At 36.4% G+C, this 26212-nt stretch overlaps 1 protein-coding gene across 13 annotated transcripts in view; it reads right to left on the bottom strand.

Moving 5' to 3' along the window:
• BCAS3 (BCAS3 microtubule associated cell migration factor) overlaps positions 1–26212 on the bottom strand; it is a 589835-nt gene that overhangs the window by 430531 nt on the left and 133092 nt on the right. For all 13 annotated transcript variants that reach the window (XM_044939593.2, XM_044939594.2, XM_044939599.2 and 10 more), the window contains exons 8-11: positions 23569–23676; positions 22782–22858; positions 8569–8645; positions 5062–5145 (exon numbers count right to left, since the gene is read on the bottom strand). In XM_044939593.2, coding sequence (XP_044795528.2) covers positions 5062–5145; positions 8569–8645; positions 22782–22858; positions 23569–23676 — 346 coding nt within the window. The remainder of the gene's footprint in view (positions 1–5061; positions 5146–8568; positions 8646–22781; positions 22859–23568; positions 23677–26212) is intronic.

Genomic DNA, 26212 nt, shown 5'->3' with positions numbered 1-26212 from the left:
TTTGATTGTATATACTCCCCATTTGCCCTTGAGCTTATTATTTCATGCTCTTATACCAATGAAAAGGAATAAAACTAAAATAACTGGAGCACACAGAAAGTGGGAAGTAATGTACCCAAAGCAACCACAAGATAAAGGGAACAGTTAATACAAGAGAACTGGGAAAAAAAAAAACTCCAGAAAGAGGGGGAAAACAAAGTAGTACGTTCCACAGTCAAAGGGGAATAAAGTATTACAGGAGGAGTTAATGATGTTTCTCACCCCCCAAAAAAAACTTAGGCCTGCTGGTGGCACCTTCTTATTAGTGGACCAAAATCTAAAGCCCAAATTTAACAGCCTCAAATCTGTAATTTGTATAGTAAGTGACACGACAGTACTCCCATAGCTCATTAACTTTCAAAATAAGGTCTTAGGGTGTAAAAGAGGGGTACTGAAAGCTTTCTACATTAGTAAGGACCTTTACCTTGGGGAGAAGTTTGTTTCCATGTTAGAATCACACGTACCAGTGAGCACTACTATCCTCACAATCTGAAGAATATTACAAGAATATTCACAGAACTAATCTGGACTGTAAAGTGCTAAACCTAAGACTATAATGTATGTGTCAGATAATCTACTGTGACCAAAACTTCAAATGAACATGGTACTTATTCTGTTCTATTGCACAGAGATTTGCCAAAGGTCACTAGTCATCTTTAACCTTTCTCAGGCCGTATCAGTTGTCCTCCTTATCCATTAGGACTAATGGTGCTGCTCTCACAAAAGCTGTTAGTTGTCCTAAGAAGTTATCAGATAACAGAGAAAGCAGAGGCATTTTTATTAAATCAATTCACCACGCTGGGTTTAAAACACATTAAAAGGAAAACTCAAATAGGACAGTTGCAGGATAACTAGAATATATGGACCAAGATTTAATAAATGTTTCAAAATAATCCAATTTGAACAATTTCAATATTAAAATTTTTCTTTCAACATGACCTCAGAGAATTTATTATTATTATATTCTTTATAAGGAAAGTCAAATAAATTATTTGGAAGGATGAATTTTAAGTGCTATTTGAAAATCCAGGGAGGGAAAAAAAGATTATTTCCTTGAAAACAATCCAAGCACACATACAATTAATACAATTTATATTTACATTTGTAATGTGAGACATCAAAAAGAAATAAAAGTTTAATAACTAACCCTTCTATGTAACAAAGGGGTAACCTCTATGAAGCCACATTAAGAAGCTGTCGTCAGAGAGAAAAATATCAATGACTACTTTTGTCGGAGAAAGTGACTTAGTATTTTCTTAAGGAGCGCATACTCCATGGCTTTTAAATATTTTTTCATGTTACAGCTCAACAAATATCATATTACCTAGAAATTATTCAAATGGTAAGAATAATAATAATAAATTTTATTTTCTATTTTCAATATGATAGGCTAGGTAAATCAGATCAATCCTACCAATGAAAACAAGTAGGAAAACTAGAGTCTTTTTTTTTTTTAACTCTGCTTGAAGGTACTGAATATTTAACAAAACAGTGATGAGTTACCAGGTCCAAATCCAAGATAACAGGGAAATTCAGCTATGTGAGCTGGTATTTAGGCCTAAATGCACTGGATAATGGGCTTCCCCAGTGGCTCAGCACCAAAGAATCCACCTGCAATGCAGGAGACACAAGAGACGCAAGTTCGATCCTTGAGTAGGGAAGATCCTTGGAGGAGGGCATGACAACCCACTCCAGTATTCTTGCCAGGAGAATTCCATGGACAGAGGAGCCTGGCGGGCTACAGTCCATGGACTCTCAAGAGTCGGACATGACTGAGTGACTCAACAACAACAACTAAGAGACTGAGTAGTGCTTCTGATAAGACTTGTGGTGGGACCTAGGCTGTCATGTCCTGCTTTCCCTGCATGCTTCATGGTGAAATATAAAGGGACACAAAACAGAAATAAGAGCGAACTTGTACTAATCAGGATCCCACAGCTATTTCAGGTGACCTTTATTTAAATAATTTAAGTACTTTCAATCCATGAAATTGGATAAAGATGATCCAAGTCTGAGCGCGTCACAGAACTCTGATATCATCTCAAACTAAAAACTTTTTCTAAAGATCTTTTAAATATATTTTAGCAAACAAAGAGTCAAGACATCATAAATGAGAACTAAGAGAAACAGTAAACAAAAACACAACAAAAATGGAGCCAGATAATGGAATGGTCAGAAACAGAGCATGTTTACTGTGTTTAAATAGTCTGGCAATTTGACAAAAATTGAATTCATGAGAACGAAAGACTATCAGTATTTACTAAAATGTTTTATCAATACACACATGTTCGATTTCATCAACCCCTTTTGGTACATAGATTGAGGTAATTTTTATCATTTTCTCCTGTATTATGTTAATGTGGCAATGAGACCCACTAATTCTGAGTAATAAACCAGCCTTATATTATGGAATTATCCCAAATGAATTGTGACACATTACCCCTCTGTGTAATTTTTTTTCTGCTAATATTTTATTTAGGATTTTTCATATCTATGTTAATGATTTAATGAGTAAGAGAGGACTGTAGCTTTCCTTTTTCATAACACTCTTGTTAAATTTCAACATCAAAGTGATCTTGCATTATGAAACAAGATTAGGCATAATCTGACCTTTTCATTCTATGAGTCTTTGCAATATTGCCATTGTTTATTCTTTTCCTAACTGAAGTATAGTTGATTTACAATATTGTGTTAGTTTCAGGTGTAAAGCAAAGTGATTTAGTTATACATATACACACTTTTCAAGTTATTTTCCATGATAGGTTATTATAAGATATTCAATATAGTTCCCTGTGCTAAACAGTAAATCTTTATTATTTATCTATGCCATTGTTCATCTGCAAACATTAGAATTCTCTGGTGAAAGTTTCTAGATTTGAAGGTATCTTTAGTTTTACTTAGTAAAGTTTTTATACCCACTTAAACAACAAAGTACAGGAATTGTCATGTAGAAAATGTAAAATAATAAATTTCAAATTATACTACTTAATTATTGCAGTAATGTTTATGTTCTTACCATGGAAAACTAGAACTGCTTATATCTCAGAAGGTTAATTTACCCACAGTTACTAATACTGAGTAACTTACTAGAAGAAATTACATTTGGGGGAAAAATCATCCCAACTTTCCAATCTTTCCCGTATAAAATAGCCACACTTTGTTGAAATGAAGACTCATTCCAGATCTGATAACATTTTAGGAAAACAATTCGACAGTATTTTCAAAGAAATCTCAAAATATTCATGTCATCTAATTCAGGAATCCATAAATGCACAGAAAAAGATTATATAAGAAAAATGTTTTTTAAATATTTCATGAAATTTAAGCTAAATATGAGTTAAAAGAGCAGGGTTCAATATATGACAGGACGTGTTAATTAAGACTAGCAAGAAATGAGTGACTTGCATTCATGGCTATATTTTTTCCTTCGTTTTATAAATGTATAAGCAAGCACATGAATAAGCACTAAAATCAGGGTAAAGTAGGTAAAAGAAAAATTAAACATTGATCGCTTTATTTAGGAGTTAGTGGCAGAAACTTCTCTTTTGTCAGAGGCAACAGGGACTGCAAGCAACACCAGCTGTGCTGGTGGCCACTGCCCGCTGCGGGGCTGCCAGCAACACCGCCTGGCGGGGCCCAGTGGGGACGTGAGTGCGCTCCTCGCCGGTCACAACGCTGTGGTGCAGAAAATCAGGGAGTTTGGACTTGCTTTTTTCAAAACACATCAAGTCTAGCCTCGTTCCAGTAAGTCTATTTTCAGCTAACAGTTAAACAGCTAAACAGTTACTGAATGAAGCAGGTCACTTTCCTTTTAAGTAGGCACACAAACACACAATTATACCAAAGAAGAGCTGGAAAATTATCGCTGGTCACACAACTAAAAATTATTCAGAATAACAATACAGTGAGTTATCCTGACCAAAGTGTGTGACACAGATAAGTCAGAAAGAAATTGAATACTTGAGAACTAGATCTCATTGGTATATTGTAAATTAACTAAATAACACCGATGCTGCCTTTACTGTTTCAGATTTCTCTTCACTGAGCTAACCATCACAACTTTTTCATACCCAATAGAGAAAAGTAAGCCATTCTTACAAAGATTCTGAAATCTAATATACGCTGCAGTAAGCAAAAAGCCATTCAGTATTTTCCTTTGACTGAAAAATACATAATGCTTCTCTCATCAAACCCCATCATGGAAGCATTTGTGATCAATCTTGAAGTATTTCTGTATTTGTTTTACATAAAACAGTGTGACCTTTGATTCCCTCCCTGTGGTTTGTTTTAAACTGTTGTTCTTTTCTGAATAGTTGTGCTTTCTATTACATGCTGTCATTCAGATTCACTATGTCATCCCTATTATTAGAACTGTTTTGTTGTATACTTCACAATTCAAAAGAACGGTGATTATAAGGATACCTTATAATCAGCATAAAGTTTACGAGCCATCATCAAAATGAACCCTCACGCATACACAAAAAGAACTCACTTGACAAACACGCAGGGGGCAGCTCTGTGACATGAAAGGGTCTTTGAATGCACCAGGGCCTTCACTCAAGTTTTCTTAATGACTAATATTCTTTTTGTGTCAAGAAGATTCATAAATGTTCAAAAATGCAAAGGGATGTCAGTATGGGTAGAATGATTCAAATCACACACACACACACACACACACAAATAGAATCCAGAAGTCACTACTTAAAATGTGCAAAGCTTCTTTCCAAGTAATTAGATTATAGACTTCGACCTAGCAAACAGACATAAATATCTTAAACTGGACAAACGCAAACCTTAAAATCGTTACAAGAGAAAATAAAGTGTGATTCAGGAACCTTAAGAGATTAAATACCTAATCATTTAGGCACCAATTCTCAGGTGACAAAATAATTCTGACTTACTTCCTAAATTTGTTCGACACTTGTGAGTGAAAAGGGAAGGGAAAATCTCAATACAATTCAGGAGAGAAATGTGATAATTACTCCACGCAATCAAACCTCCCCGAGACTGCAGGCTACTCACTTTAGCAGCACTAATGACTGTGGCAGTGTAAGACTGAATGTTGTCTCCACAGGCTCCCCCACGGGACTGGTGACATCGAATCAACTGGAAAGAGAGAGAGAGTGACCATTCTGTTCAACTGTTCAACTCTACAGGCTCTTAGGACAGAGCTTATTTACCACATAGAATGATGGTGATGGGTGGGAATGTTTGCATGAGCCCTTTTTCGACAAACAGCTAAAAGCCCTGCTGAGACACTTTTACCCCTTTTTATAATCTATCGGTGCCACTCAGGCAGTTTCATGCTCAAATACGATTTTTAATTACAAGATGAATAGTCTTTAAGAATTCATAAACTGAAATGGTAGGATTTGAGATCTGGCAGACTTTCCACAAATAAATTTTAGAAACATAATCAAAGGACTTAGCCACGACTTCCTAACATTAAATATTTAACATGCTAGCAAATTGGAGGTTTTGTCCTTTTAATTCCTACATAAAGACAGCAAAAGGAAACTTTGAAAAACAGACAAAAGAGTGTGCCATATTTCCATTTTCGATTGTGTTTGTGGGAAAGCGGCAGAAATTGTGCATAAATCAACTATGACACATATAATAGCTGTCCACTTCAGAGGGCTCACTAGTTTTAACATCAGAAGGAAAGAGACATGTCCTTATTCGTGTCTGATGTAAATAAGTAACTTGCCAATTTTCAAAATGAATCACTAGTTTCAATGCATGATTCTCTCATGTGTTGAGCAATAAACCAGGACTGAAGCCTCCACTGCCCTTACACTTTCTAAATTTAGGCTTAAAAAAAAAAGAAAGTGAAATATAAAAATTATTAGCCATATTTTTACACTGAAAGGTTTTTAAATAAAATGGCAATAGACTATTAGAATAACTCCACACTGTGATATGAATTATTACAAGCCTATAGAAATCAAAATCTTCCTCTCCCAAAATACAAAAAAAAAAAAAAAATGCCTTAGATAATTTAAAACCACCCCCCTGATAAAAACTAATGTGTGAACTTTTATTCTTTTATTTTAAAATCAAAATTTTCTTCATCTCTGACATTAAAAAGAAACAATCCCTTAAAACAAGAGTGGTTAGGTATTTCCCAAATCACAGGTAATTGGTAAATATAGTTCCACACATGGGAAAAGAGAGAGTCTGAAAGGCGCTCATTTTAGCTAATGAAAAGAATCTCCCTCATTAACCCACTCACTCATTCATTCATTCATTCACAAATACACATTTGAAGAATTATAAAAATTATCCCTCTGCTGCCTCCTGCAGGACATGCAAGGAAAGACATTATCTTAGAAACACTACCATCTTCTCCCAGTCTCAGCTAATTAAAATAATCAAGGAAAAGAAGCCATACTATTACCTCTTCAATTCAACTAAATCTGAGTTAGCATTTCTACATAAACATAACTAAGTCGGAACTCTGTTTAAAACTGAGACCCATTGCAAAAATTATATTTGCATCTGAGGTACATCAAAATGAAAGATAAATCAGAAATTTCTGTAGTGCAAAACTCTTATCACGACTAAATTCTAGGAAATACTGGTGAGTGAAAAAAGCAGTGTACAAAAGAACATATATATATATACACACTATATATCTATACACACACACACACACATATAAAATGTTATCTTTTAGGAAAGAAAAAATATATATCAAACACATGATAAAATATATAAGCATATAAATAAAATATAAACAAAAAATACACAATTACCTACCAAATAATACATTATTTATACATTACGTATTATTTGGTACACAATACATAATTGAATAATACAATGTAACAACAACGGAGGAATGCAAAAAAAAAAAGGGACAAAGAACAAACTAACTCAAACAATCTATGAACACAGTATTTGATCTTGTATCTTCAGTCTTAGGAAGTAATAAAGTAGAGAGAATTGCAAAAAAAATCCTGAACTCTTTTTAGTTGGTTTGATTTTTGTAGCAGTGTGAGCAAGCAATTCTACAATTTCTTTTTGTATTACAGAACTGAAGAGATGAAGAAAACGTGCTGATGTCATCATGGTCTCCTATCTGAAACAAAGGACATATAAATAGGAAATGGGGGACAAACAGAGAGAATCCTGTGGAAATGCCAATGTAAACTCTTCATTTCCAAAATGTATTATGTATATATGGAAATACATGGGTGCACAAATATGCATCTATGTATATTTGCCTATTTATGTGTATATATGGAAGTATGTTTGGGTGTATAACATGCATGTTTGTGAACTCTGTCCACTGAAAGAGTCTAGAAGCAAAAAGACCCCAGAAACAGTAAACAAGTCTACTGGACAAAGTTTAGGTATCTAATATCACTGTCAATTTAAAAGAACCAGTAAAATCAGACAATTCCAGGCCTGAGACAGGGCAAGTACAAGATGCATCTGGACAAAGATTTATGATAGTGAGCAAGGAAAGAGTATTTCTTTTTTAATTTTGATGAAGCCACAACACAATGTCACAAGAAGCAGACTAAAGGGGCTCTTTTTGATTGACTCTGGGACAATCTGAAAGCCAAAATAATTACAGACAGAAAAATATTAAAAACTACTGAAAAAAAAAAGGAATCCATGAGCCCATATCAAAAATACAGATACAGTAAGATTTTTTTAAAGACGGGGAAGTTCTTGATTATAATAAAGAGCCAAATACCTACTGGTGGACAGTGGAACTGGAAAATCATTGACTTGGAATATTTGTAGGAAAGACTGATCACACAAGAATCATCGATGGGTGCTAAGCTTAGGTAAGGCTAAGATATTGATGAAAAGTAGGATGTAAGCCTGCTCTTTCCAAATTATCTATTGGTTAACAAGAGGAAAAAAACAGTGATTATTCAGTATGGAAATTGGACAAGACCCTGACAAAATTAGCATCACCAACAAGGAACAGATGTGTATCATGTACCTCCAGATGTGATGCTGTGGGAATTACGGAACAACCCCCGTGCACTGTTCCAGCCAGAAATACAGAACCCGGTTATAATCAAGAGAAAACATCAAAAAGCTCAAAAGAAAAATCATTCTATTAAAATAAAAAGAATAAGGGGCAGAGGTAGAGGGTTGTTACCAATCTTGTAAAAGACAAAGCAAGAAAGGGACACTCCTACAAAATATAATACCTGATCCTAGACTGGATGCTGCACCACAGGAAAGAAGCTTTTTACAAATGACAAGATAGGGTTAATTGACAAAATTGGAACAGGGACAGTATAACAGATAAAAGTAATTTATCAACATTAAATTGGCTGATAACAAGTATTTTGGAGGCACTGAGATACATGCAACTTACTCTGAAATGGTTCAGAGGACAAGCTGAGTTGAGAGTACATGGGTACAGTTTATTGGACAATTTTGTGGTGCCCAATTAAAACAAAACCAAACTAGTAAGGTACACATTCATTACTAGTTGTGAATTACCCTTGGAAAACTCAACACTTGCTCCATAACAAATATTCCAACATGGGCTCTGCTTACCTTGTTTTCTGCATAAGCAAGCCAGCGACTCCCAAGAGCAATAGGATTCATGTTGGGTCCAGGACAAGGGTAGCAGCCTGAAATTTATCAAAGGGCAATATTAAGAAATTTCTTAATGAATTTTCTGTTGGTACATCATATTTTTATGCCATAAAAACAGAAAAATCAAGTGCTTTTTTTTCCCCAAATCTCACTTAATTTCTCATAACCTAGCTATTATTTTAATAGCTCAAAAAGGTTCCTTTTTTTTCCTCCTCGATAGTTTCCTTTGGATTTTGACTCTGTTCCAATAAGAAACAAATCTGGGAAGAACTGGTATTCGCTTTTTGCAAAAATTGGGCATTTTTAGTTACTCCTAGAATAAGAGAGAGAAGCCAAGAAGAACCATGTAAAGTTTATAACCCTACAGTTTCAAAATTCTAGCAAAATCATCTGAAGAAGAAAGAAAAGGATACAATTGACTCTGGAATTTAAGGGCAAAGAAAAGGAAGATGTACACCTTAAATGAAATGACATAAATACGGAAGGAAGGAGGTAGAAGTAAGTTAGGTATGGGGCCAATGGGGAGAAGAAATCCACAAAGGATGCGTGAATAGATGCTGGGGAACTAATTTACACAATCCTGAGCATTTCCTTTAAGCATCCAACTTCATTCTTCTTGCTTTCAGCCAAGCCAATAACAAACTGGTAAAAAGGATTATTTTGCGGTTCTTTTCCTAAAAAAAATTAATTCCATATTCCCGACAGTGGACACCCACACCATGGAAACACCAATGCCATCTTCCTGAACCCCACTGAACAAGACACAACACAATTCATTCAAGTAAGTGGTATGTGTCATCCTTGAGGCTCTCATCTCCCCTCCTGACTACGCCAATAAGGTCTCTGGGCAGAATGTCCTCATCCATCAGCTACACAGGACAATATTTCAGAGGCTCACAGAACTGCTTTTAAAGGACTACTCAAAGGAGACTGGAGAATCAAAGGACACCAAAAGCCTAACCTAAAGAATTTGAGGTCTATCATTCCACAAGTATCTCATTAATATTTCACAAACACTTTTCTCTAAAATGTACACTAGAGCAAGGGCCCCCAACCTCCGGGATCTAATGCCTGATGATCTGAGGTGCAGCTGATGTAATAATAATAGAAATAAAGTGCACAATAAGTGTAATGTGCTTAAATCGTCCTGAAACCATCCCCTCTCCCCAGTTCGTGGAAAAATTGTCTTCCAAGAAACCAGTCCCTGGTGCCAAAAATGTTGGCCACTAGAAGATCAAACTGAGGTTATCCGTTTCATAGTTTGGGGCTCTATTTGGAATCTGAATTAATATAATGAGACAGGTTTTTATAAAAAAATAACTTTTATTACCATGGCAAAAAAAAAAAAAAACAGCCAAACTGCACGAAACACATGAGTGTAACTGGAAAAAAACAGCATGATTGGAATAGCATGAACAGCACACCTGAAAATCTCTGACCCAGCAGAAAGCCTTGGTCTAGTACTGATCCTGAGAGGAAGGGAGCTATCAAGGCATGAACAGTAATTAACTACTTTGACTTGTACTGTCAAAAATAAAAATAATTTATATGTTCAGTAATATACTTAACTATCTTTTTGCTTTATTTTCTATCTTCCTCCCACTTGATAAAGATCAAGCGTTTGTGTCTTTTGTTCACAGCTAAATCTCTACTGCCTACAATAATACCTGACAAACAGCTTAATAAAAATGCTGAATAAACAATGTACCTAAATATTAACCAACCTTAATATTTATAAGGCATATAGGCAAAAAAAAAAAAAGTCATCTACTGAAGAAAATTTTTCTAAAAGTGTGCTTGCCTACTCTCTAGGTTAGGCTTTCTGTGTTCATTTTAAAGCCATTTTTTAATAGAAATCTTCCTTAATTGTACATTCGTGCTTCCCTGAATTCAGGAAGACTTCTGAGTAGCAATTTCTGAACTGATAATGCTGCTGTTTTCACAACCACTAGACAAGCACAAGTCGCTGTTGTTTCTGGTACCCTTTAATTTTCATTTCCACTCCTTCAACTCCATCAATTTTGAGTTTACTATTCTTTTTTGTGTGTGTGGCTACATTGAGTGCCTTGTGGGATCTCGATTCCCTGATGAGGGACTGAATCTGGGCCCTTAGCAGTGAAAGCATGAAGTCCTAACCACTAGACTCCCAGAGAATTCCCTGAGTTTTCATTTTTAAAGAAGATGAGGCACTTATAAAGAAAATATGATCCTAAGAGAAAGTCCATATGTCATACAAAAATACAAGGTACTACCAGCTTTATCATTTGCTGCTCACTGTTAAAAGAGATTTTTTCTGTGTATTTCAGAGTTTAAAGGATGGTGTATGGAAAACTTGGATTTCCGGAAAATCAGCTTCTGGGTAACTGTGATGTTACTATAATCACTGAATGCACATTATGGACATATCCATAGAAAAAAGGACTTCCCTGTTGGCTAAGCGGGTAAACAACCCACCTGCAACACAGGAGACACAGGAGATGTTGGTTTAATCCCTGGGTCAGGAAAATCCCCTGGAAGAGGAAAATGGCAACCCACTCCAGTATTCTTGTCTGAAAAATCCCATGGACAAAGTAGCCTGGTGGGCTACAATCCAAAGGGCTGCAAAGACTCAGACATGGCTGAGTGACTTAGTATACAATATAAACAAAGACAACATACTTTAACATATATATCACACAGTATTTACATAGTAGATTTCATTATTACACTCCCACCTAATTCATACCAAAATGTACTTTATCTGCCTGCCAATACAGGAGACATGGGTTCGATCCCTGGGTTGGGAAGATCCACTGGAGGAGGAAAATGGCAACCCACTCCAGTATCCTTGCCTGAAAAGTCCCATGGACAGAGGAGCCTGGCAGGCTACAGTCCATGGGGCTGCCAAAGAGTTGGACACAACTTAGTGACTAAACAACAAATATACATATTTCACATACACTTTCAGGACTGGAGAGAAGAGCATAAACATGGTCTCTAAGAAAATTTCCCCTTTTAAAATGTAATGTAAAAAAAGAACCAAATGAAAACCAGAAATAAATACCTGTGAATTGTGGCATTATATTAGAGGTGAATAATCTCTTGGGAGAAGGCAATGGCACCCCACTCCAGTACTCTTGCCTGGAAAATCCCATGGATGGAGGAGCCTGGTAGGCTGTAGTCCATGGGGTCGCTAAGAGTCGGACACGACTGAATGACTTCACTTTCACTTTTCACTTTCATGCATTGAAGAAGGAAATTGCAACCCACTCCAGTGTTCTTGCCTGGAGAACCCCAGGGACAGGGGAGCCTGGTGGGCGTCCGTCTATGGGGTCGCACAGAGTCAGACACGACCGAAGCGACTTAGCAGCAGCAGCAGCAGCAGTCTCTTGAATTTTAAAGTCAACATGTGCTTAGTTGCTCAGTCAAGTCCGATTCTTTGCAACCCCACAGACTGTAGCCTACCAGACTCCTCGGTGGATGGGGATTCTCCAGGCAAGAACACTGGAGTGGGTTGCCATGTTCTCCTCCAAAGGATCTTCCCAACCCAGGGATTGAACCCAGGTCTCCTGCATTGCAGGCAGATTCTTTACCATCTGAGCCACCATTTAACTCAACTGTGATAAAAGTTTTGCCTCAACAGATCCTAATAAGTATATTTGCTTTCCAAATACTAAAGAATACTAAGGAAAATGTAATGTACAATTCGTCATTTCACTTTTTGAGTCAATGTTTTTAGAAAGCCAGTGGACCTCAAGAATTAGAGTGTACTGGAATGAAAGCAAAGTTTTTCTGCTCTCCAAAACACATTTTACAGCTAGAATCAGCAGACCATCAGCCTCTCAGAACTATCCCAACTTTATAAGCATGACTCCTTTAAACATTAACCACTGCCTCCAGCTAAACTTTGAAAACAAAGTGAAGGAAAACAACCACCACCACCACCACCTAAATCTCTACAATACTAGGACTAATTCTAACAAGTTTACAATGTTTGTGAACAAAGTAAAAGAGAACTGGATATTAAAAAACCTCAAGTTTACAAATTTAAATAAAGGTAAGATCCACGAAAAGCCCCGCTAACATGAAGATGATTCCATAACTAAAAGACTGATGGCAATTTTACATGGCGTTCTCGCAGAACAGGGGCCCTAGTGGAGAGAAGGCCTGAACTCATTTTGAAATACAAAGGGTTTAACTACTCTCTGTAATACCCTGCTTTATTTTCCTTGAAAAGAACAACTCAAAAGATTTCACACCTTTTTGGAAAAACACAGATGTCTGCACTTATGATCAACTGACTTTCAACAAGGCTACCAAGACAAGTCAATGGGCAAAGAATAGTCCTTCCAACAAATGATGATGGGCCAACTGGATATCCACATGCAAACAAATGAAACTGAACCCTGATGTCGCACTGCATACAAACTGGAAATGAACAGAAGACTAAAGCTAAAGCTTGGAACAAAACCATGGTAAATCTTCATAACCACAGGCAATCCTTTCCTAGTGCAAGCCTGCTCAGTCATGTCCGACTCATTGCAAACCTATGGACTGCAGCCAGCCAGGCTCTCTGTCCATGGGATTCTCAGGCAAGAATACTGGAATGGGTTGCCACTCCCTTCTCCAGAGGATCTTCCTGACCCAAGGATTGAACCCAGGTCTCCTGTATTTTAGATAGATTCTTTACCATCTGAGCCTATTACATTTAGGTCTGTGATTCTTTTTGAGTTAATTATTGTGAAGGATGAATAGTCTGAGTCTAGATTCAGTTTCATGCCTATGAATGTCCAGTTGCTCAGCACCATCTGCTGAAGAGACTATCTTTGCTCTATTATGCTACCTTTGCTCCTTCATCAAATATTTATTTCTGGGGGCTTTCTATTCTGTTCTGTTGATCTATTTATCTGTCCTTTTGCCAATACCACACTGTCTTGATTACTGTAGTTTTATAGTAAATCCTAAAGTTAGGTAGCAACACAGAGGAAACTTGGTATTATTAAATGAAATAAGCCAATCTGAGAAGGCTATATACTATCATTCCATCTATATGACATTCTAGGAAATCCAATGGTTGCTGGGGACGGGGTGGGTGGGTGGTGCGGGTTGGGGAGGGCAGCGATGAACAGGCAGAGCACAGAAGATTTTTAAGACACTGAAAATATCCTGCATGATATTACAATGATGGATATACAGCAATATGCATGCACATGTGTGTTCAGTCGTGTCTGACTCTGCAACCCCATGGACTATAGCCCACCAGGCTCCTCTGTCCATGGAATTTTCCAGGCAAGAGTACTGGAGTGGGTTGCCATTTTCCTCCTCCAAGGGATCTTCCTGGCTCAGAGACTGAACCCACATCTCTTGTTTCTCCTGCATTGGCAGGCGGATTCTTTACCACTGGGGCCACCTGGGGAGCCACATGTGCCATTATGCATTGATCGAAGCCCAGTGACGTACAACACCAAGAGTGTGTCCTAAGATAAACAATGGACTTGAGTGATAATTTTGTGTCAGTGTAGGTTCATCAAGTGCAACAAATATGCTACTCTGGTGAGGGACGCTGACAATGGGGGAGACTGTGCACGTGTGGAGCTGGGGGCATACGGGAAATGTCTGTGCCACCTGCCCAATTTGCTGCAAATGTAAAACCACTCTAAAAATGTAATATTCTACTATGTTCAGTGAAGGACACAGAGTCACAAAAGACCATACACTGAATGAAGTTCAGAAAGGACTATAAAAACCTCTCCAGAAAGACATTAGGACATAAAATATTAAATGCCACTTCAGAGATTTATTTGACCATCTTACTGATGATTAATGACCCTCTTAAGATTCCATGAGCTTTGAATTTAAATCTTGATTTCATTTTTGCTTTGTTTTTTATGTATATAAAACAGTAATGCCATTGAAAGGCTCAATGGGTGAAAATTATTAATATGTGCAGAGAATAGGGAAAGCATGTTATTTCATGGCACACATGTTTAGAATCCACTTCATACTGCATACCTGCCTGGGCTACAAAAACATCATGGCAGCCTAGTCTTTCATATATTTATGGGAACCCAAAAGAATAGCGTTTTAACTTGAACTGGTCTTAGATGCCACATTAACCTGCCCATCTCTCCTTACGGAAGTTACAAGCTTCTTTAGAAGCATAAAAAGAAAGGCCCCTCTTCTCAATATTAAAAATAATTTTGCATTTTAAAGATCCTTTAAATACATTCTTTATTATTCACCACTAATATAAATGAAGAATATACACTGTAACACTAAGAAATAACAATAGGATTGTAAGGAATAAATTTTCCTCCTCAAAGCAAAAACAGAAGCCAATGGAAAGAGTTACTTACTACACAATACTCTGGTCTCTCTGGAGACTTCGTATCTGAGTTTAAATTTAAGCACACTGGAAATGACTGCTAATGACATCTATCAGTCTTTGTCTTTTGTTTTCTTAATCATACATGGGTTTTGGATTTCCACATCAGACAGCTGCTCAAGGCCACCTTTTCTGTTGAGCCAAATACAAAGGCGTCTCCTTTCTCATCACATTGGCTGCACTCCCTTTCTAGCTCTTTATCGGCTCTCTTTAGCTGACCCTTCCACCCTTTGGCACAAATCCCCATGATGCTTTCTCTGATGAACACAGTTGTGTCTACTTATTTTACAGACTCATCATTGTATTCATACCCAACTCAGGCAATCACGATTGTATTACACAAGAGCTTTTCAAACTCTTCGAGAAATTAAATGCTTGCATGAACAAAACAATATCCTCATTAAGAATGTGTCGCTCTACATGGCCTTTAGTACTAGCTCTTTAAGAACTAGAAACCAGTCAATGGGGGTTGGGGGAGAGGACTACACGGCACAGGCAAATGGACCACCACATATGCTATTCTCAGTGTGCCTGTCAGCTCGCTGTCCCCCAGCCCCTACACCCTGGCTTACAGGCATGAACAACCCAAATTTGGAGAAATACACATAACCTATACCATGCTTCTTTCGACCTGCCAAAAGTTTCAGTCTGCTTAAAGGAATGGGGGAGAGGGGAAACTGCAAAAATTGGGGGAAAACAAACTTCTTTAAAGTCAGAAAATGGCTCCATTTGTTTCTTGATTTTAAATATTAAGTCTTGCTCAATTCTGCTCAAAATATTGATAAGAATTTCTTAAGGTGCAGTTGCATTTCAAAGAAAAGAAGCTAAATTTCTTCAGACAAACATGAGTCAAATATCATCAATCTTACAAACCTAACATTACTCGAATAAATCTGGTCTACAGGGTTTTCAACTAAAATAAAATAACATGTAACCAAGAGTGCAACACTTCTTAATGGAAGTATGAAATGAGGTATATAACTACTACTGGCCAGAGTATTCGATATGCAAGGTTTGGGGGGATCTGTTATGAAATGCTACAATAAATAGCAATCAGAGTGTGAGGAAAGAAATCACAAACTTTTGCCATTTTTGATGCTTTCTGAAGTCTTTTTTTTATATATAAACTACAACACATAAATACGATATAAAGAAGTACCCAAGTAAACCAAGTAAACATATGCATACACATAAGCAGTACTCAAAACAAAAGAGACAGGATATTATAGAATCCCAAAAGCCCCTTCTCACACCCCCTCTTTCCAGGTTATGCAGCATTCTGCATTCTGACAACTAGTTGGGGCTCCCCTGGTGGATCAGATGGTAAAGAATCTGCCTACCGAGCAGGTTTTAGTACACAATTTATTACATTATATCCATCATTTATCACCAAGAAATGGCAGCTGTACTTTTATACTACCCCACTTTGCAACACGTAACATACATTTCAGATTTAAAGAAATCCACCACTCCAGATTCTTGCCTGGAGAATTCCATGGACAGAGGAGCCTGGTGGGCTACAGTCCATGGGGTTGCAAAGAGTCGAACACAACTCAGCAACAAAGCAGACTAAACAGACTTCATGGCATCTTCAAACTGAGCGCCATTTCACAAACAGAAGACATGATAATCCTAATGGATCTGAAATAATTGAAAATTCACTACTGGAGCCTCTACCCTGCTTGACCAGGACTTACTTATAAGCTGCATGCCACTTAAAAAGCATCTGACTGCAACACTAAAAAAATCTGGTGATCCTTCCATATCTCTTCTTCCCATCATGAACAATTCATGGAATACAAGAGAGACTAATAGTTTAATAACACTTGTTCAAGTAATATTTTAATAATACTTGTTCAGTGGTCCAGCAATACAGAGGGAAGCATTTAGGACTATATAACAAAGATTCTAAAAAAACATTAACTAAATAAAAAGAATAAAAGTTAAGAAAGTAATAACATCTCAGTCTCCCATTCATTTTTATCAAAATCAACTGATATTTTGTGTTTCCAAAAGGCTTATAAGGGCTTCTCAGGGGGCTCAGTGGTAAAGAATCTGCCTGCTAATGCAGGAGACATGGGTTCAACCCCTGGGTCTGAAAGATACCCTGGAGAAGGAAATGGCAATCTACTCTGATATTCTTGCCTGGGAAATCCCATAGACAGAGGAGCCTGTCAGTCCAGGAGGTTGCAAAAGAGTCAGACACAACTTAGAGACTAGAACAACAACAAAGGCTTCTAAAACAGAAGCTCCTATTCCTGAAAGGGGAAGCAATACTCCAGATACGGGAGAGAGACTCAAGAGCTGATCATTCAGTTCAGTTCAGTCGCTGTCGTGTCCAACTCTTTGTGACCCCATGAATCGCAGCATGCCAGGCCTCCCTGTCCATCACCAACTCCTGGAGTTTATCCAAACTCATGTCCATTGAGTCGGTGATGCCATCCAGCCACTCATCCTCTGTCGTCCCCTTCTCCTCCTGCCCTCAATCTTTCCCAGCATCAGGGTCTTTTCCAATGAGTCAGTGCTTCACATCAGGTGGCCAAAGTATTGGCGTTTCAGCTTCAGCATCAGTCCTTCCAATGAAAACCCAGGACTGATCTCCTTCAGAATGGACTGGTTGGATCTCCTTGCAGTCCAAGGGACTCTCAAGAGTCTTCTCTAACACCACAGTTCAAAAGCATCAATTCTTCGGCACTCAGCTTTCTTCACAGTCCAACTCTCACATCCATACATGACCACTGGAAAAACCATAGCCTTGACTAGATGGACCTTTGTTGGCAAAGTAATGTCTCTGCTTTTGAATATGCTATCTAGGTTGGTCATAGCTTTTCTTCCAAGGAGCAAGCATCTTTTAATTTCATGGCTGCAATCACCATCTGCAGTGATTTTGGAGCCCAAAAAAATAAAGTCAGCCACTGTTTCCACTGTTTCCCCATCTATTTCCCATGAAGTGATGGGACCGGATTCCATGATCTTAGTTTTCTGAATGTTGAGCTTTAAGCCAACTTTTTCACTCTCCTCTTTCACTTTCATTAAGAAACTTTTTAGTTCCTCTTCACTTTCTGCCATAAGGGTGGTGTCATCTGCATATCTAAGGTTAGAGACTCAAGAGCTGATCATTACAAAGATATAAATTTTCAAATAAACTCATACTTTAAAAAAGTTTTGTCCTTATTCTGACCAGAGGGAGAAACCTCATTCACCTATGCATTCATGTATTCATTCCTTTAAATACTTGCCAAATTTATAATTCCCAGATCAAACCTGTATCACTTTCTCTAGAGACGAGTACTGATCTTCTACGAATAATTTTCCTTCTCATCTGACTACTTTTGATAGTGCTGCACTACGTTCTCAACCATTTTGGCTAACTAAACATTCTGGAAAAGAACCACTGATGCTTCGAAACTTGAAACAGTTGTGATAAATGTTTTCATATTATAAGGAGCAAAAATAAGCATCAGAAATATTTTTAAGTTAGCCAGAACATAATGGATATATTTTACCTTGCATGATGGACCTTATTTTCTTAAACCAAATCAAGATGCAAGAAGATTACTATAGGGTGTCAAAGAAAGAAGGAGTAGACAGAAAACACATACAATAAGACAGAAGGTAAGTGTCTTAACAGAGGGAGAGATAATACTATAAGAGCATTCCCAAAGGGTACTGGGTAACAAAAGAGATCTCTAATCAGATAAATCTGGGAAATACTGAAATGTAGTAAATAAATTTAAACAGATTAAAATGTTAATCACCACTGGTATCCTCCAACAGAAGGCAGCATTTCCTAAGTCTGTTTTACCAGGGCATCCCGATTTACACAGCATGCTGAAGGTCTACTGTTCTGCAGTCAGATTTGGGAATTGCTATCTTCGGGGATTTAGGAGGAGAGGCTACTTTAAACTAAGGGGATCAAGAAATACTTCATATAAGAACTAATATGCACACTGGGGCTAGAAAGACACATGGGATTAAGTCACTATGAGGAAACAGATGGTAGTGAAAAGGCCATTTCAGGCAGGGAAGCAAAGCAACAAAGCCTCTCCAAAAGCTGAGATTCATGAGTGACTCAAAGTAAAGGTAGCATAAGCAGCATGAAAAAGGATTGTAGAAATAAAAGATGTAGCAAGGACACTGGATTTTGGTAAAGAACATTTATCTATGTCAGAAACCTTGGGAGTTCAGTTGGAAGGGATGCACAAGTTTACACTTGTTGACCAAAGCTAAATCAACTATGGCCTTTGTTCAAATCAAAAGACCTCAGTTTAGACGACAAGGTACTTGATCATTTGGCAACAGAGAAATAACGATTCTACAAATTCTTGTCATTTAAACATAGATGATAGATTAAATTGTATGTCAGGGATATGCTTCGAAATAATTTGGGAAGGGTATAAATGAAAAAGATTGTCCACAAGTTAGTACTTATTGAAACCAGATCATAAGTACATGGTGGTTCATTACACTACTGTCTTTAAACAACTGTATATATTTCCTGAAATAAAACTTTGAAAAAAAAAAAAAAACACTCAAAGGAAATGAAATGGTAAATCTATGACTTCAGTAATTTAATAAAATGCAATATTTTGCCATATCACTAAATGACTACATTTATCAAATATGCAAACTTACTGAAAATCAAAAGTGACTAAAAATTCACCTTTCTGCAAGAACGGCATAATTTCAAGTAAGAAAAAGAATACATATTATACTCTATCTTTTTCTGCTTAAAGGTATTTTTGCTCTTATTTCTACTATAAATGGTTTAATTGAGAAAGCACAGTAAAACCCCATGAAAATATGGAATTTCTTTAATGTGCCAGTTTCTATATTGATCCTGCCAACTGATTCAAGAGCTTTACGTATCTGATGTAAGATGACCCAAATAAGGATATTCCAAAAACAAACTCTCCTACTGTAAAATCTCAGACTGCAAAACACTCCCCCAGTAAAGCTGCAAATATCATTAATGTGCAAAAACAAAACTTTTTTTTTTAAAAACTGTAACTACAGCCTACAGTGAGGTAGGATTTTGTTTAAATCTTATTTATAAATCCTTATGCATTTCTATCACTCATTAGTAAATAACAGACACATGTCAGTTGAAACAAATTTCACTCATATTTAGATATATACAATTAAAGATACAGGCTATATGTACATGATTATATGCAAAATTCAATTAGAACATCTAAGCTTAAAAATTACTGATAAATTTTACATATTTTCTCCAATTAAACAGAGTACTATGAAAAGCCTACTGATTCTAATGTATCAAAATTATTACAAAGCCTATCCTTTGAATCTAACTATGAAACACACAAATCTAATTATTTTAACTATCTCTTTATTATAAAATTTAATTTTTTCTTTTAAAATTCTATAGTGGATATTAAACTAATCAATGAAAAATCTATATAGTTTACTTATCCACTAAAAAAAACCAGCATAAATATGGAATGCTGCTGAACTGTGGTGTTGGAAAAGACTCTGGAGAGTCCCTTGGACTGCAAGGAGATCCAACCAGTCCATCCTAAAGGAAACCAGTATATTCATCGGAAGGACTGATGCTGAAGCTGAAACTCCAATATTTGGCCACCTGATGCAAAGAACTGACTCTTTTGAAAAGACCCTGATGCTGGGAAAGACTGAAGGCAGGAGGAGAAGGGGACAAGAGAGGATGAGATGGTTGGATGGCATCACCGACTTGATGGACATGAGTTTGAACAAGCTCCAGGAGTTGGTAATGGACAGGGAAGCCTGGCATGCTGCAGTCCATGGGATTACAAAGAGTCGGACACGACTAAGTGACTGACCTGAACTGACTGAACTCTCCATTATTAACTTACTTACATATATTAATTTCTCTCTAGTCATTGTGACAACTGACTTAGTAGCCTAGCATTTATTACAAAGAAGGAAACTGAAATCTATTGACAAGTGTAATATTACTTTCAACATACAAAACGCAGTAGGCACAGTGTTTAAATAAGGCTTAAATTTCAACACATACATTGTCATTTAAATAAACTATTTTAACAAATAATTATTGAAGAGTTCTCCCCAATTTAATACTCAGCTGAGACAGCAAGAGCTATCCATAAGTATAAAATTAAAATGGATCCACAAGAGAGATATCTAACTTTTCAGAAGCCAAAGCACATGTATCTTTAATCAACGATAAACAACAGAAAACTACTGATAAGATGTAAAGACAAATGCTCAGGAAAAACTGGCATCTTAATCTGGCTGTAATATTCATATTTCATTCCAAATTACTCCTCTGTAGCCCACAAACTTGGAAGGATGGAAAGATTTATACATGATTCCTCTATTTCTCTACTTGTTTTAATTCTAACAATGAGTGACATGATTATAAAGTAATATGTTAATGCATAAGGTTTGTATAGGAACAAAGAATTAATATGCTAAGACAGGCCATGTAATATCCAAAGCTTACTGTATTATGTACATACAGCATTTGTGAATGAAGATGTTAGTAACAAAGCTATGCTCCCCCAAAGCTTTTAATTTATAGATGAAACAATAAAAGATCCTTCCTAGGAATCTATATTTAATAATTATTAAGACATCAGTAAATTTCTGATCAGCACAATATAACTGACTGATAAGTAGGTCAATGTATTCATCATTCAAGAAATATTTAATGAGAGCCTTCACTGTGCCAGCTAATGTCCTAGGTGCTGGAAACACTCATGTAAATTGGTAAATGGTGTACATTTCACCTTGTCATAAAACAAAAAATATCTCTATGAACATGATCTCTAGTATTATCTCTGTAGATCTCTGAGAGAAATGACTACAAGATTAAGGAGATGAGTTATATACTGTATTCTTCTTCATAGTCTACAAAATGACAAACTATACGTTACAATGAATTATTATGTATTGTTATGTATAATATATATTATATAATCTATGCAATTACATACAGACTACAAGGTATTATCAAGAATATGAGCTCTTATCAGAAAGGAATAATGTCTACTACCAGGGCTTAATATACGGATAAACATCTGATAAGTAAGTGTGTAAACAGTTTTGATATTTCAGGAGATGCAGTAGTATGACTGGGATTCCCTATACATAACAAAATTGAGCTCTATTCCAAAAGAACTATTTCTGCAGCATACACAAAACAGTCTCTGAAAAAACAGCTATACCTTTGATGGTGAGTGTTAAGACATTAAAACATAAACGAGGGAAAACTGTTGCTTCACTACACTGTATTTGAAAAAAAAAAATCTAACTCCAGACTTCCTACAGACTCAGCCCTTGGAATTTCCACCCTGCTGGACTGCCCTACGTGTGTGTGTGTGTCTGTGTGTGTGTGTGTATGTGTATTTGGATCCAGAATCTGGGCTTATTTCTGCAAATCCAGGCAGAATCGTGAGGGGTAGGGAAAAGAAAGAGTGAAAGACTGACACACTTCCCTCATGAATGATAATACAGTTACATCCACAAGTATGTTATGTTAATTAAATAATTTAACAACATAGTTACACAGACCTAAATTAGTCACAACTACTCAAGCAGAATATACAAGGAAAAACTGAGTGTACAACAAAGCGTCTACAATAACATGAAGAAAACATGCTGTGGGCTGAACACATATGCCATAAAATTATATTACTAAATAAGGCGTGCACAGAAACAGAGAAATACAGTAACGGAAGAAGCATGAAATATTGATGCTATGATTCCAATTAGTCTGTTGATTCTATCAAGTAAATAATATAAACTCAAAGGCACATAATAGGAAATAAATCAAGTTGATACATACTTGTGACAAAAAATTTTTTCGTGAAAGTACAGCTATCAAAGGCAGCAATTTTCTCCTGCAATACTACAACAAGGATCCTAAAATCAGAGGGAAAAAAATCATAAACTATAAACCGAATCATAAATAAGTTAAATCAGTATCTACCATAGCAATTTTTAAAAATCAAACACATCTTATAACATATAAGCTAGAAACATCTGCTTCTTAGATATAAAAATATAACCACAAAATCCTTAATATGACCAATACAGACAAGATTAGAGGAAGAAAAGTGATAGGAGAACTACACCTCAAAATAAAAAAATTTTTTATAATATTTTAATTCATTATAAATCAAATGAACCTATCTTCATTAAGAATGTATGAGATCAAAAAAATGCTGGCTATTTACTAAAAGTGTTTTTCCACTGCTGGCTCAAAGTCATGGAATTAAACATAAAATGGATTTATACAACCTGTCACTTAAAATGACTATGGAATTTCCCAACACAAGAGCCAAAGAAGAGAGGGAGGGAAGGAAAACAGGAAGGAAGAAAGAGGAAAGAAGGAAGGAAAGGACTGAGGAAGGAATAAAACTCAGACAACTGTTATTCAGTGTAAATGAGGTATTTCTGATTAAGGATATATTAAAATTAATCAGAATTTGTATTTTTCCCAAAGTCCAAGATTTAAAAATAACTAGGAAAAAGTTACAAGTTTTCAAAACTAAACTGCATCCAAAATGAAGCTACTTTAGAGTATTGCTACATGCTATCTTGTACGAAAAACACATGAAATACTGCTTTACCTTTTGTTGCAATGGAGATCATAGATAGGCGTTTTAAACTGAATGGACTTGACCATCTCCCCAGTACGAAGTGAATATAAATCCACACAACAGTAAGGTGGACTTGTGCTACAAAAACAAACAAACAAAAAAGACAAGAGTCATTATGCTTTAAAAGGTGGGAAGGCCAGTAACTTTTCTTGTTAACAATACACGCAAACTGATTATGCTGCTGCTGCTGCTGCTAAGTCACTTCAGTCGTGTCCGACTCTGTGCCACCCCATAGATGGCAGCCCACCAGGCTTCCCCGTCCCTGGGATTCTCCAGGCAAGAACACTGGAGTGGGTTGCCATTTCCTTCTCCAATGCATGAAAGTGAAAACTGAAAGTGAAGTCGCTCAGTCGTGTCCGACTATAGCGACCCCATGGACTGCAGCCTGCCAGGCTCCTCCATCCATGGGATTTTCCAGGCAACAGTACTGGAGTGGGGTGCCACCGCCTTCTCCGAACTGATTATATATATATATGTTCCAATCAATTTATCTCAGGAATGCCAAATGAAAACAAATAATGAAACATCACTCAATTAATACTGTAGAACAGGAAAATTGTAAGATGATCTCAATAAATGAAGTAAAGCATTTGAGAGAATTAAAACCAGTTCATAAAAAATATTTCATTAATCTGATAAAGGATACCAACCTTAAAACTAATCAACAAAAATGTGAAATACTGAAACGTTTCACCCCAAAATGAGGAATTAGAAAAGAATATTTGAATACTATAGCACTGTACCCCATATAGTATGGAAAGTCTATGCATAAGAAATTACTACAAAAAAAAAAAAAAAAAAGAAATTACTACAAGAAAGGAATAAAGCTACCATTATTTGCTGAGAACTTGATTGTATAAAACCTAGTAACACAAAGTGCAATATATATACAGACAAGCCTGATAATAATAAAAGACTAACCATTAATGTATGCATTAATTTGTAAACTGATTATTACTATGGATTATCAATTAATATATGGATTTATCAAGGTCACTAGATAAAACATCACCTCTACTATTATAAACTAAGGATAAACAATTATGAAGTGAGATCAAAGATACAAGTATTTGAATATCTCAAATAATTCAATTTCTAAAGGAAAGATTTCAATACATTTACAGGAAAAGGAACAAAGCAAACAAAACAAAAAGGCCAAAGTGAATGGATGTATACACCATAGGCTGACCCTTTCTAAACAGATACAATTCAAGCCTAATCAAGAATCTACCAGAAATGAGATCTCATCCTAAAATGTACATAAATAAACATTCAAAATAAGATTTAAACGATAAACACAGTGTGCTCCAGACACTAAAACAGATGATGAGATCAATGTTTCCACCTTAATAAAGTATGAAAAGAGCAAGTTAAATCAAATCAAAGTGAAATGGAGGAATTAACAACAAATCAACGAAATAAAACTCGGGAAAGCAAAAGAAGAAAATGAATGAAACTAAACCTAATTCCTTGAAACAGCTAATTTGAATATTCCAGTATCTACAAAGGAATTGAACTCATAACTTAAAATTCCTTACAAAGAATTTCTTAAAAATGGCTTCATTTGAAAATTTTACCAATTCTTGAAACTAGTTTAGATATCCTACACAAATTCTTTTAAAGGTAGAAGAGAAGTCACCAACTTATTTTATGAGGCCGTAACACCTGATTCCCAAAATAAACAAATACTTCACAAGAAACTATATATACATTTATAATGTCTCATGAATATACATCAAGAATTCTCAACAAAATATAAATAAGTCAAATCTAGCAATACAAAACTAGATGAGATTCTTCCTAGAAATAAAAGACTGTTGAATAGAAGAGAACTTCTTCAACTTGATGAGGGGCATCGACAAAAAACCCACAGATAGAAGATCAACACTTTCCTGAAAGATGAGGAACAAAGCAAAATCACCTACTCTTAACTTCAATAACCACAGATACGCAGATGACACTACCCTTATGGCAGAAAGTGAAGAGGAACTAAAGAGCCTCTTGACGAAAGTGAAAGAGGAGAGTGAAAGAGTTGGCTTAAAACTCAACATTCAGAAAACTAAGATCATGGCATCTGGTCCCATCACTTCACGGCAAATAGATGGGGAAACATTGGAAACCGTGACAGACTTTTATTTTGGGGGGCTCCAAAATCACTGCAGATGATGACTATAGCCATGAAATTAAAAGATGCTTGCTCCTTGGAAGAAAAGCTATGACGAACCTAGACAGCATATTAAAAAGGAGAGACATTACTTTGCCAATAAAGGTCCATCTAATCGAAGCTAGGGTTTTTTCAGTAGTCATGTATGGATGTGAGAGTTGGACTATAAAGAAAGCTGAGCACCGAAGAATTGATGCTTTTCAACTGTGATGCTGGAGAAGACTCTTGAGAGTCCCTCGGACTGCAAGGAGATCCAACCAGTCCATCCTAAAGGAAATCAGTCCTGAATATTCATTGGAAGGACTGATGCTGAAGTTCAACTCCAATACTTTGGCCACCTGATGTGAAGAACTGACTCATTTGAAAAGACCCTGATGCTGGGAAAGACTGAAGGCAGGAGAAGGGAACGACAGAGGAAATGGTTGGATAGCATCACTGACTTGACAGACA

Source organism: Bubalus bubalis, chromosome 3 (assembly GCF_019923935.1).
Source record: "Bubalus bubalis isolate 160015118507 breed Murrah chromosome 3, NDDB_SH_1, whole genome shotgun sequence".
In the NCBI taxonomy this organism is placed as follows: Eukaryota; Metazoa; Chordata; class Mammalia; order Artiodactyla; family Bovidae; genus Bubalus; species Bubalus bubalis.
Note: the sequence above shows the minus strand (reverse complement) of the source record. Positions and strands in the feature narration are given on the sequence as shown.